General features: G+C 42.0%; 1 protein-coding gene across 1 annotated transcript in view; it reads left to right on the top strand.

The window, feature by feature from the left end:
* Positions 1-11,746, top strand: part of LOC144686954 (aryl hydrocarbon receptor-like) — a 158,099-nt gene extending 146,353 nt beyond the window's left edge. The window contains exon 6 of the mRNA XM_078552800.1: positions 11,187-11,746. Coding sequence (XP_078408926.1) covers positions 11,187-11,746 — 560 coding nt within the window. The remainder of the gene's footprint in view (positions 1-11,186) is intronic.
* Positions 11,747-12,173: the final 427 nt, after the last annotated feature.

Genomic DNA, 12,173 nt, shown 5'->3' with positions numbered 1-12,173 from the left:
TCCCCGCCCCCCTCTCTCCCCGCCCCCCTCTCTCCCCCTCCCCCTCTCTCACCCCCTTCCCCCTCCCCCTCTCTCACCCCTTCCCCCTCCCCCCCACCTCTCTCCCCCTCCCTCCCCCACCTCTCTACCCCCTCTCTCCTCCCTCCCCCCTCTCTCCTTTCTCTCCCCCCTCCCCCATCCCTCTCTCCCCCTCCCCCTCTCTCTCTATCTCTGTTGTAGGGTGGCCGAGTTGTGCTATTAATGATAGGGTTGATCTGCAGACACTTCTTGGTGGAAACTTTAACTTTATTTACAATATACTCAGCAGCAACTACACGTGTGCTTTCAACTCCAACTCTATCTCTACACTCACTGCTCCCCGTGCTACTCTCCCATTGGTTAATACACATCATGTGATCTTCCTTAACAAGTATCATTCTTAAAGGTACATTACACACTAAATAAAACCGTAATTACTACATTTCTCCCCCTCTATCTTGGCGATACATATTGTATTTACAAGTACATGTTTTTCAAGACAACATAATATTTACACTGGGTGAGGAATTTACAAGTTCAGTCTTTCAGGTGGTTTCCTGGTACGTGTGGAATGTCGCAGCTCCACAACTTCCGATTCTTTGTCAGGAATCCCCTTTCCCGGAATTGCCTGAACATCAGGTGCTTCAGTGGGAACTTGCAGTTCTGTATCCTCAACTCTTACAGGAACATCAGACAGGTCAGTCCTGGGTTGAGTATCCTCAACAGGAAACGCAGACCTGGTCATGGTCACTGGTGGAATCAAATCTTGGTGATTTGTCTCTCTCTTCCTTAAATGGTCCACATGTTTATGGATGATCCGGCCTTCCATCTCCATGTGGTGAGATAGAGGTCCAGTCACTGCACTTATTTCACCCGGTAACCACCTTGGTCCTTCCCCGAAGTTTTTCACATATACCGGCTCTCCCACGGTAAATTTCCTCTCACGACAATGTCAGTCACGTCTCGTTTTCTGGCTTCCCTGATTCCTCCCCATCTAAATTCGGCATTATTAAGCTCAATCTCACCCTGAGACGGTGTTTCAACAATAACCCCGCAGGTGTGACACCTGTTGTTGTGTGAGGGGTGGTCCTGTAATGAAAAAGGAAGCAGGCTAGTTTGGTTGCCAAGGATTCACCAGCTTTCTCATGCCTGCCTTGAATATTTGAACCGCCCTTTCGGCCAGTCTGTTTGAGGAAGGGTGGGTACGGTGCAGTTTGCACATGAGTGGATTGAGGCTGATAAACCGTTGAAACTCAGCACTCGTAAATGCCGTGCTGTTATCAGAAACAACTACTTCTGGTAGTCCGTGAATAGCAAAACTCTGACGTAGTTTCTCAATTGTAGCAGCCGATGTTGGTGACTTCACCTCATAAACGTCCAACCATTTTGAATGGGCATCGACAATGAGCAGAAACATTGTTCCCAGGAAAGGTCCAACATAGTCAATGTGTAACCGCACCCAGGGTCTACCTGGCCATTCCCATGGGTGTAATGGAGCTGTCACTGGTAACTTTTGCAGTTGCTGACATTACACACAGTGCTTTACTAAACTCTCTATTTCACCATCCATCCCAGGCCACTGTAGATAGCTGTGTGCTATGGTCTTCATTTGGGAAATTCCTGGATGGGCACTGTGTAGTTCAATTAAAAGTGGCTCCCTTCCCTTTGGAGGAACTATCATTCGTGCTCCCCACAATAAGATGCCATCCTGGCTGGTTATTTCATGTCTTCTGTTGAAGTGCGGTTTCATTTCATCAGATACGGGCTCCTGTGACCAACCATGTAGCACTTGTTCTCGAACCTGAGATAGGACTGGGTCCCGACTTGTCCAATCTCTGATCTGTTGAGCACAGACCGGCGAGGGATCTAAGAAATTTAACAGTAAAACAAGTTCCTGTGGAACTGGGACGCGCTCATCATTTCCTTGTAAAGACAAATGACTAAGGGCATTGGTGTTTGCGATTTGATTGCCAGGTCTGTGTATGAAAGTGTATTCGTAAGTTGCCAGTATTAAAGTTCTATTAGTATTTCTGTATTTTCTTTCTACCCACCTTCTTCTTCCTAGCGCTGACATTAATCTTGGCCGTCTTTTTGACTTCACTATTGGCCAGACTTCTCCCAGATGCAAGCTCAACTTGTCTGAGCTCAGTGGCTCAGTCTCCCAAAATTTCATTATCTATCTGCTTCTTGGAAAATTCTGCGACTTTTACTTCCAAACCTCTTTGGCTTCATTTAGCTGATTCTTCAGCTCTTCCAATTCTTTTTTGTAGTTGTTTGCTGCCTCCTGGAAAATTGAACATTGTTGTGTCTCCTCTGCCAACCCATCCTTCAGTTTGTTCAGAGGGGTGCTGAATTCTTTCTGTTTCTCTTTGTATTCTTCCAGAGGTACAAACTTTGACCTGAAGGAATCTTGTCGTGTGTGAGGGTCTTTCAACAAGTTTTCTTTTTCTCTTCAAAGGTTGCTCACCTCATCTCGAACTCTGTCAGCAAAGGAGGACCAATGGATTGATTAAGAAGTGGACTATAGAGTTTGAGAGTAAGCTTGCAGGGAACATAAAAACTGATTGTAAAAGTTTCTAAAGGTATGTGAAGAGAAAAAGATTGGTGAAGACAAATCTAGGTCCCTTACAGTCAGAAACAGGGGAAATTATAATGGGGAACAAAGAAATGGCTGACCAACTAAATACTTTGGTTCTGTCTTCACAAAGGAGAACACACAAATAACATATCAGAAATGTTGGGGAACACAGGGCTTAGTGAGAGGGAGGAACTAAAAGAAATCAGTATTAGTAGGGAAATGGTGTTGGGGAAATTGATGGGATTGAAGGCCAATAAATCCCCATGGCCTGATAATCTACATCCCAGACTACTTAAGGAAGTGGCCCTAGAAATAGTGGATGCATTGGTGGTCATCTTCCGAGATTCTATAGAGTCTGGAACAGTTCCTACAGATTGGAGAGTAGTTAATATAACCCCACTATTTAAAATGGCCTCACTGTTAAAAGTTCCAGTTTTCCTAGTGAACCATAATCTTTTGACAGGGTAAGTTCCATATTTCCTCCAAGGCTTTTGTGACTTAAAGTACTTCCTGATTTTGCTCCTGAATTACTATAGCTCAAATAAGATCATGTGCCCTTCCTTAGGCTTTTTATGTCATCTGTACCCATTTGCAGTGAAAATCAGCAGGCTTAAACCCCTTTTAGGGGCAATTGTTGATCGAGCTCTTCATAACTTAGGCACCTAGGTCCCTAAAACGATTTATTCCTTCCACAGTGTGTGAAGGCAAGGAGTGAGGCCTACAGAAACAGGCCTTCACTAACCTAGCTCATTATAAACAACTATTAAGGAACATTGGGGCTAATTTTGTACACGCACTTCACTTTCTTACCAGGCGTATAAGAAATTCTAGTACATATCTCATGATTAAATTAATCAGAAGGAAAAATATACTGGGGTGGGGGGGAGGGTCTTGGGTGCCCCTTAAATTCTCAAAAGGTGCTTCAATGTGCAAAGTCCCCTGCCAAGCAATGCAAAGTTGTAAAACTGCTCCTCGTTGCTTTGTATTGTAAACGATGTCCCGTATTACTTCTGTAAGTTCACTGAGAATTAATTTTGTGTTCCATGTCAGTATTCATTTGAAAACGGTTTGAAGTAGAAAGCTTCAGAAGCCTTTCGGAGAGAGAGAGAGAGAGAGAGAGAACTGAAACGACGACCAGTCATCTCAGTGCACTTATTGCCGAGTCCCTTAAGAGCCTTTTGTACTAGTGATGGCATGGCCTATTAGTTAAACCCACAAATAACCTTAGTAAAGAGGAAATTCAGCATTGCAGAGAGCGATGCATAGGGGAACATTGCTGCTGAGCATTTGGGTGATGTGTAATTTGACAGTGTAATTGTTTCCCAATTGCACAATAAAGTCGTGTTATAATATACCCTGGCAGCTTTAACTTGCCAGCCAAATATCTCATTTGTAAGATTGGATTAGTCCCCAGCTGGCAGGGAAATCACGGCACCCAGCAGCGCCAATGCTTGTTACTGCATTTCCCCTCGATCCAATTCCCCTCCTCCTCCTCCCCTCCCCTCCCCGATATTGCTGCTGTGTTTCATCCCAGGAAAGTGGATTAAGGAGATTTCTCCTCAGTTTTCCAACTCGTTAATTAGCTCCTGTGTTACTCCTGTGAATGGAGCTACTGTTCCTGAGCTTTGTCAAGTCTGGCAGTGGATGGTAAGAAAAGGAGAGAGAGAGAGAGAGAGGAAGCTTCAAGGGGGAGGCTGGAACTGGATCGACAAACAGGCCGTTCGCACTGTCATATCTCGCCACAGACAAGGAGGGTGGAGGTTCATCGATGGGATGTTTGGGATGGGAGAGACGTGCTTTAAATTGACGTGCCCCACCAGCCATGCCATACAGAATCATAGGATTGTTACAGTGCAGAAGGAGACCATTCAGCCCGTCGTGTCTACACAAGCTCGCCCAATAAGTAACTCACCTAGTACCACGCCCCAGCCTTCCTGCCATAACCCTGAACATTCTTCCTCTTCAGTTAAAAATCAAATTCCCTTTTGAAAGCCTCGATTGAACCTGCCTCTGCCACACTCTCAGACCTTAACCACTCGCTGCGTGAAAAGGATTTTCCTCATGTCGCCTTTACTTCTTTTGCCAATTCCTTCAAATCTGTCCCCTCTCATTCTTGATCCTTTCAGGAGTGGGAACAGGCTTCTCCGTATCTACCCTGTCCAGGTTCCTCATGATTTTGAGCATCTCCATCGAATCTCCTCCTGGCCTTCACCCCCTCCCAGGAGAACAGCCCCAGCTTCTCCGGCCTATCTTCATAACTGACGTTCCTTGACCTCCCCCCCAGGACCATTCTCATGAATCTTTCCTGCACCGTCTCCAACGCCTTCACATCCATCAGCAACGTGTCAAAAAAAAAAACCCTCAGTGCCAAACTCAAAACCGCGGTCCCATTATTTTAATGTCCTTGTCGGACCCGCATTAAAGTGACCAGATACAAAAAAAACCCTTGAGATGCCCCCCCAAAAATAAGCCAGAATATTATTTGGTTAAAATGTTTTACTTTGAAACTGCAGTTCAGTTAGAATTTTTAAAAAAACACAGCCTCTAAATAGGCCAAAAATGGATCCGGGTCCTTTAAGGTCAGCCTCAGTCATGTGGAGAATGCCAGTCTCCATTTCCAGTTTGAAATTATTTCAACCCCGACAGGTTTGGCTTCCTCAGCAGAGTGTCAATGATAATTAGTCAACTTTTTCTAGAAACCGTCATTAGGTCAAATAGCTTTGTCAAAATTTCAGTGGGAAAGTTATGGTGCTGCTCACATACCTAACGTTACAATAGTTTCCTTTTCACATCAATTTCCTCCTTTTCCCTGACAGGAAGGTACAATGGTTCTCGTAATGTATTGGAATTTATTGTAGAATAGATTTAATAGCGAGATGTGTCGAGATGTGTCTGTGTGTGTGTGTGTTTATGTATAAGACTTGATTGAATTAGAGTCAGCTAGCCTGAATGCTTTGATGTAAGAAGAGAAGTTAGATTTGAAATGTTAATTAGGCAAACATGAGGGAGTTTAGAAATGTAGGTGTCAAGGGAGCATTGGCATTTTTACATAAACCAGGCTAGATTGTTATCAAAGGAGGGGTCACCTAGCCAGGTGAAGTTTAAAAACAGTGTGCTTATTTTTCCCTGAAGATTACTGGTAAAACTTAATGCTATGAGAGGGTTTTATTATCAGGAAGATAAAGTCCAAAGACATAGTGAAACAATGAGTATTTACATTCAAAGAGGAAAATGTGTATAAAGGAGAGAAGACTGTTTGTAAGGGCAGGCATTTTAAGATCTTACAAGTGTGTGCAAAAGCCTTCAGCATCTATGCCTCAAGCTGCTGTCTTCAAAGGGCTGAAGTTAAGAAAACTTATTTCGAATTCGACTGGTTCAGGGTATTGTGTGTGCCACCTTGCCTGGGTCTTTTCAAATCTATGTGTCTTACTGTTGCCTTAACAAAAGTGTAACGGAATTAGATTAACTAGGGGATTTAGAAGTTATCATAGTGGCAATTTGTAGATCTATGTATGTATTTAAAAATTGTTTCTCTTATTAATAAATGTTTAATTTAGTTGTATAAAAACCTATAAGGCTTGGTGGTCTTATTATTACTGAATTCAAGGCACGCATCTCGGAGTTTGTAAAAACTGAAAAACAAGTTGTGGCTGCTGTTTCAAGTTTCCCTTTGGGATTTGAACAATTCAGCATTTACCATCATATGTTCCATAAGAAAAATTGGGGGCTCTTTGCGGGATATATTTGAAATTCCTTGATTTTTTGGAGTTGGTGAGTCTTAAGGTTACGAGTACGAGAAGCACTTCGAATTCAGGAGTTGGTGTGAGGTTCTTTTTTTGAAATGGCGTGACTGCAATATGGCTTTGGCAGTTGCTCGGACTTGCCTGGGAATTGAAGTTATAACTTTGGCTTTGGTTTATAAAAAGTAAAGAAAGTTAAGTTATTGGACTTGGCAGATAAGCTACATTTCGGATTACCTGCAGGGGCTAAGAAAGCAGAGGTAACTGAAGGTTTAGCACGGCATTTAAAATTGGAAGGAATAACTGAGAGATCGAGTTCTCCGAGAGATGGTTCTTTGGTATAGGCTCAAATCCAGTTGCAAATGAAAAAAAAGTGGAACTAGAGGCAGCAGAACAAGAAAAAGGAAGAGCATTTCAAAGCGAACGGGCAGAAAGGCAGGAGAGAGAAAGGAAACAAGAAAGGGAATTAGAAATGGCACGGTTAGGAAAAGAGGAAGGGGATAAAAAGAGAGAGCGAGAGTCCCAGCTTAAAATGGAGGCAGTTAAAAAAGATATGCCCGTAGGTGAGGGAGGACTTATTTCCAGACCAGAACTCAGTGGGGAGATGTTTAAATTTTGTATAAGCTCCTCCAAAGTTTGAGGAAAGATAGATCAGCACATCCTTTATTTCGTTTGAGATGATAGCTAAACAGATAAAATGGCCGCAGGAAAACTGGACATTGTTGTTACAATCCAGGTTGGTGGGCAGAGAACATGAGGTTTATGCTTCACTGTCAGAAGAAATGTCGGTGAACTATGATGTGGTTAAAAAAAGGTTATTTTGAGTGCGTATGAGTTGGTTCCTGAGGTATACAGGCAGAAACTTAGGAATATGAGAAAACAGCCTGGGCAAACTTATATTGAGTTTAAGAGAGTAAAACAAAGTAATGTTGACCGGTGGATATGGGCATTAAAGAGAGAGACAACATATGCAGCTCTTAGAGAAGTAATTCTTTTGGAAGAATTTAAAGATTCAATTCCCTGGGTAACGAGAACTCATGTGGGGGAACAGAGTTGTTCAGATGGTAAGACAAGCAGCAGAGATAGCTGATGATTATGAGTTAGTTCATGAAGCTAAACCTTTTATTTTGTTGCCCACTTTCAAATCAGAAAAGGATAGAAAGTGTGAAGGCGAAAGGAAGGTGGGTAGTCAGGGAAGAGAAGGAGTAGCTGGAAATTCACAGGAAGTTTTTTTTCTCAGAGTGAACAGAAAGGTGCTGAAGGTAGAGGTGACATTCGGAAATGAAGGTGTTTTCATTGTAATAAACTTGGATGTGCGGAGTCAATGTGTTGGAAATTGCAGGGAAAATCTGCTGGGATTATTGGGATGTAGTAAAGCTCTACAAGTAAGAGTACCATGGGTTCTGAGGTTCAGGCACAGGAAAAGCCAGTGGCCTGTGCACAGGTGAAACAGGTAGAATCAGTGACAGGTAAAGAAGTGGGAATGTGTTCACAATTTAGCCAAGGAAGTTCCGAGGAGCAGGTTGCAGAAATGTTTAGAGATTTTATATGTGAAGGGAAAGTCTTTCCATGTGTACAGGGTGGAGTAGGTAAAGATGTTAAATTTTTAAGAGACACAGGGGCTAGTCAAACCTTAATGTTATGGGATAGCGACATTTGTTATTCAGAGGGAGTATTGCAGGAACAGGTGATAATAAGTGGGGTTCATGGGGATGCTAAACCTATTCCCTTGTGGAAGGTAAATTTAAAGAGTGAGTGGAAAACAGACAAAGTAACTGTTGGAGTGGTGGAAAAATTGCCCATTGCAGGAGTTCAATATCTTACTTGATAATATTATCCTTAATATCTTACTTACTTATTTGAACAACTCAGCATTTACCATCAGCTGTGCCATAACATCCCATAAATTGTTCCCTCTTTCTCCTAGCCGTAGACGGGGAGGCTTCCAGAGCCTGCACCTTAGTCTTCATGTGTGAAGTCCTAGTCATCTAGGGGGAATTTTAACACTCAAACAGTTAGTCGACAGAAAAACATGTACCTGCAACAAGAGTGTTAACATTCAGGCTTCATTGTGGATAGCAGACACTCTGCTGCTCATAGGTGGTTAAGATTTGGAGCCCTACATCACAGAAGCATAATTTATGTGGATTTATGATCAAGGCTTCTGTCTGAGTCAAGTGTCAGCTTAACTATCCAAGAAAACAGCCAAAGGAGGCTAACTGAGAGTGAAGTGTAACTGAGAGTGAAGTGTAAATGAGTGTGAAGTGTAAATGAGAGTGAAGTGTAACTGAGAGTGAAGTGTGAATGAGAGTGAAGTGTAACTGAGAGTGAAGTGTAAATGAGAGTGAAGCATAAATGAGTGTGAAGTGTAACTGAGAGTGAAGTGTAAATGAGTGTGAAGTGTAACTGAGAGTGAAGTATAAATGAGAGTGAAGCATAAATGAGTGTGAAGTGTAACTGAGAGTGAAGTGTAACTGAGAGTGAAGTGTAAATGAGAGTGAAGTGTAACTGAGAGTGAAGTGTAATTGAGTGCGAAGTGTAAATGAGAGTGAAGTGTAAATGAGAGTAAAGTGTAACTGAGAGTGAAGTGTAAATGAGTGTGAAGTGTAAATGAGAGTGAAGTATAAATGAGAGTGAAGCATAAATGAGTGTGAAGCATAAATGAGTGTGAAGTGTAACTGAGAGTGAAGTGTAAATGAGAGTGAAGTGTAAATGAGAGTGAAGTGTAACTGAGAGTGAAGTGTAACTGAGTGTAAAGTGTAATTGAGTGTGAAGTTTAATTGAGTGTGAAGTGTAAATGAAATGAAGTGTAAATGAGCGTGAAGTGTAACTGAGTGTGAAGTGTAACTGAGTGTGAACTGTAACTGAGTGTGAAGTGTAAATGAGCATGATGTGTAAATGAGAGTGAAGTGTAAATGAGTGTGAAGTATAAATGAGAGTGAAGCATAACTGAGCGTGAAGCGTAAATGAGAGTGAAGCATAACTGAGCGTGAAGCGTAAATGAGAGTGAAGTGTAACTGAGTGTGAAGTGTAACTGAATGTGAAGTGTAAATGAGTGTGAAGTGTAAATGAGCATGAAGCGTAAATGAGAGTGAAGTGTAACTGAGTGTGAAGTGTAAATGAGCGTGAAGTGTAAATGAGAGTGAAGTGTAACTGAGTGTGAAGTGTAAATGAGTGTGAAGTGTAAATGAGCGTGAAGCGTAAATGAGGGTGAAGTGTAAATGAGGGTGAAGTGTAACTGAGTGTGAAGTGTAACTGAGTGTGAAGTCTAAATGAGCGTGAAGTCTAAATGAGTGTGAAGTATAACTGAGTGTGAAGTGTAACTGAGAGTGAAGTATAACTGAGTGTGAAGTGTAACTGAGAGTGAAGTATAACTGAGTGTGAAGTGTAAATGAGGGTGAAGTGTAAATGAGTATGAAGTGTAAATGAGCGTGAAGTGTAACTGAGTGTGAAGTGTAAATGAGCGTGAAGTGTAAATGAGTGTGAAGTGTAACTGAGAGTGAAGTGTAAATGAGTGTGAAGTGTAAATGAGAGTGAAGCGTAACTGAGTGTGAAGTGTAAATGAGAGTGAAGTGTAACTGAGTGTGAAGTGTAACTGAGAGTGAAGTGTAACTGAGTGTGAAGTGTAACTGAGTGTGAAGTGTAACTGAGAGTGAAGTGTAAATGAGATGACGTGTAACTGAGTGTGATGTGTAAATGAGTGTGAAATGTAACTGAGTGTGAAGTGTAACTGAGAGTGAAGTGTAACTGAGTGTGAAGTGTAACTGAGAGTGAAGTGTAAATGAGAGTGAAGTGTAAATGAGATGACGTGTAACTGAGTGTGAAGTGTAAATGAGCGTGAAGTATAATTGAGCGTGAAGTGTAAATGAGATGAAGTGTAAATGAGAGTGAAGTGTAAATGAGTGTGAAGTGTAAATGAGTGTGAAGTGTAACTGAGTGTGAAGTGTAACTGAGTGTGAAGTGTAAATGAGTGTGAAGTGTAACTGAGTGTGAAGTATGCCCCCACCTGGATTTTAACTCCCATTCTGCCTGGTTTCCACCGGGCGGAGGAGTTAAAATTCTCCCTGTGACCATGAACCTGACACAGATGTCAATTCATGTTCACTTTTTCATCTTGCTGGATACAGACCAAGAGCGCGAATCTCTGCTGAACAAAATAAGCATGAAGATTTTAAAATTGAGGGTTAGCCAAGGTGCAAAAAGAGGTAGAAATGCAGATAGGTTTGGGGAGGGAATTTCAGAGCGTGGTGCCCAGACAACTGAAGGCACGGCTGTTAATAGTGGAGTGATTAAAACCGGGAATGCTGAACAGGCCAGGAACAGAGGAACACAGCATTCCCAGATGGTTGTGGGGTTGGAGGAAACAGGGGCAAGGCCATGGAAGGATTTGAGAACAAGGATAAGAATTTTAAAATCCAGGAGCCAAGCCAGCACAGGGATGATTGTGAACAGGGCTTGGTGAGAGTTAGGACATGGACAGCAGGTTTTTGTATGGCCTTAACTTTACAGAGGGTGGAATGTGCTCATGAATACATTGAAATAGTCACATCATCTGGAGGTGATAAAGATACATGTGTGAAGGTTTCAGCAGCAGATGAGCCAGAGGTAGAGTCAGGTGATGTTATGGGGGTGGAAATAGGTGGTCTTAGCGATGGCGTGAATATGAGATCAAATGCTCATCTCAGAATCAAATATGACACCAAGGTAGTGAACAGTCTGGTTCAACCTCAGACAGAGGGATGGAGTCGATACAGGGAATGTTTGTGTTGCTGTGAAGTAGTATTTGCATGTATTTCAGCAACATTGTGTGTAAACTGAAAATTTAATTACAAAAATTTACCTTGTCCCAGAAGATCATTGTTTCCTAAGATTTCTGTTCAGTGTTAAAGCACAGATTGTTGGATTGGGGACAAAACTATTGCAAGATGTTGAAGGCTGTAGTCAGAGGAGCTTGGCAGAAAGTGGCAAACTCAGTGAGTACTATTACAAACTCAATGAGCACTATTACAAACTCAGTGGGCACTATTACAAACTCAATGAATACTATTACAAACTCAATGAGCACTATTACAAACTCAATGAGCACTATTACAAACTCAATGAGCACTGTTACAAACTCAGTGGGCACTATTACAAACTCAATGAATACTATTACAAACTCAATGAGCACTATTACAAACTCAATGAGCACTATTACAAACTCAATGAGTACTATTACAAACTCAGTGGGTACTATTACAAACTCAATGAGCACTATTACAAACTCAATGAGCACTATTACAAAACCAATGAATACTATTACAAACTCAATGAGCACTATTACAAACTCAATGAGTACCATTACAAACTCAATGAGTACCATTACAAACTCAGTGAGTATTATTACATGATGCCATTATCCCCTCCCTAACCTAGGGGATGCCAATTGCAGCATCCCAACTGCTGGTCTGGCTGCAATCTGCAAACAGCAACTCTCTGGTCTATGTAGAGCAATGTTACAATATGAGGGGCAGTTGCCTACACAGGAATCCTAGGGAGATCCCCACCTGAAACATCTGACTCCTGACAGTGGCTTTGATCAGTCAGGCAGCCAGAACAAACTCTAATTGTAAGTGACCTTTCCAGTCCCCACAACTCTACATCCTCAGTGGAGAGAATTGAAGTCTTCACACAAATAGTTGCAGAAATGTCAGTTATAGTTTGAACACAAGAAAAACTTCACAGGCTTTGACAAGTCTGTGTTTGGTTAAAGAACTCTCCAATAGAATCTCTGGAAAAAATAAATGTAATGAAAATAAATCCAAGGGTTCAGAGATCTGATGCTGCCTTTACAGTCA

This window comes from Cetorhinus maximus, chromosome 11, assembly GCF_964194155.1.
Source record: "Cetorhinus maximus chromosome 11, sCetMax3.hap1.1, whole genome shotgun sequence".
Taxonomy (NCBI): domain Eukaryota; kingdom Metazoa; phylum Chordata; class Chondrichthyes; order Lamniformes; family Cetorhinidae; genus Cetorhinus; species Cetorhinus maximus.
The sequence above is the reverse complement of the archived record's forward strand: the minus strand, read 5'-3'. Positions and strand labels throughout refer to the sequence as shown.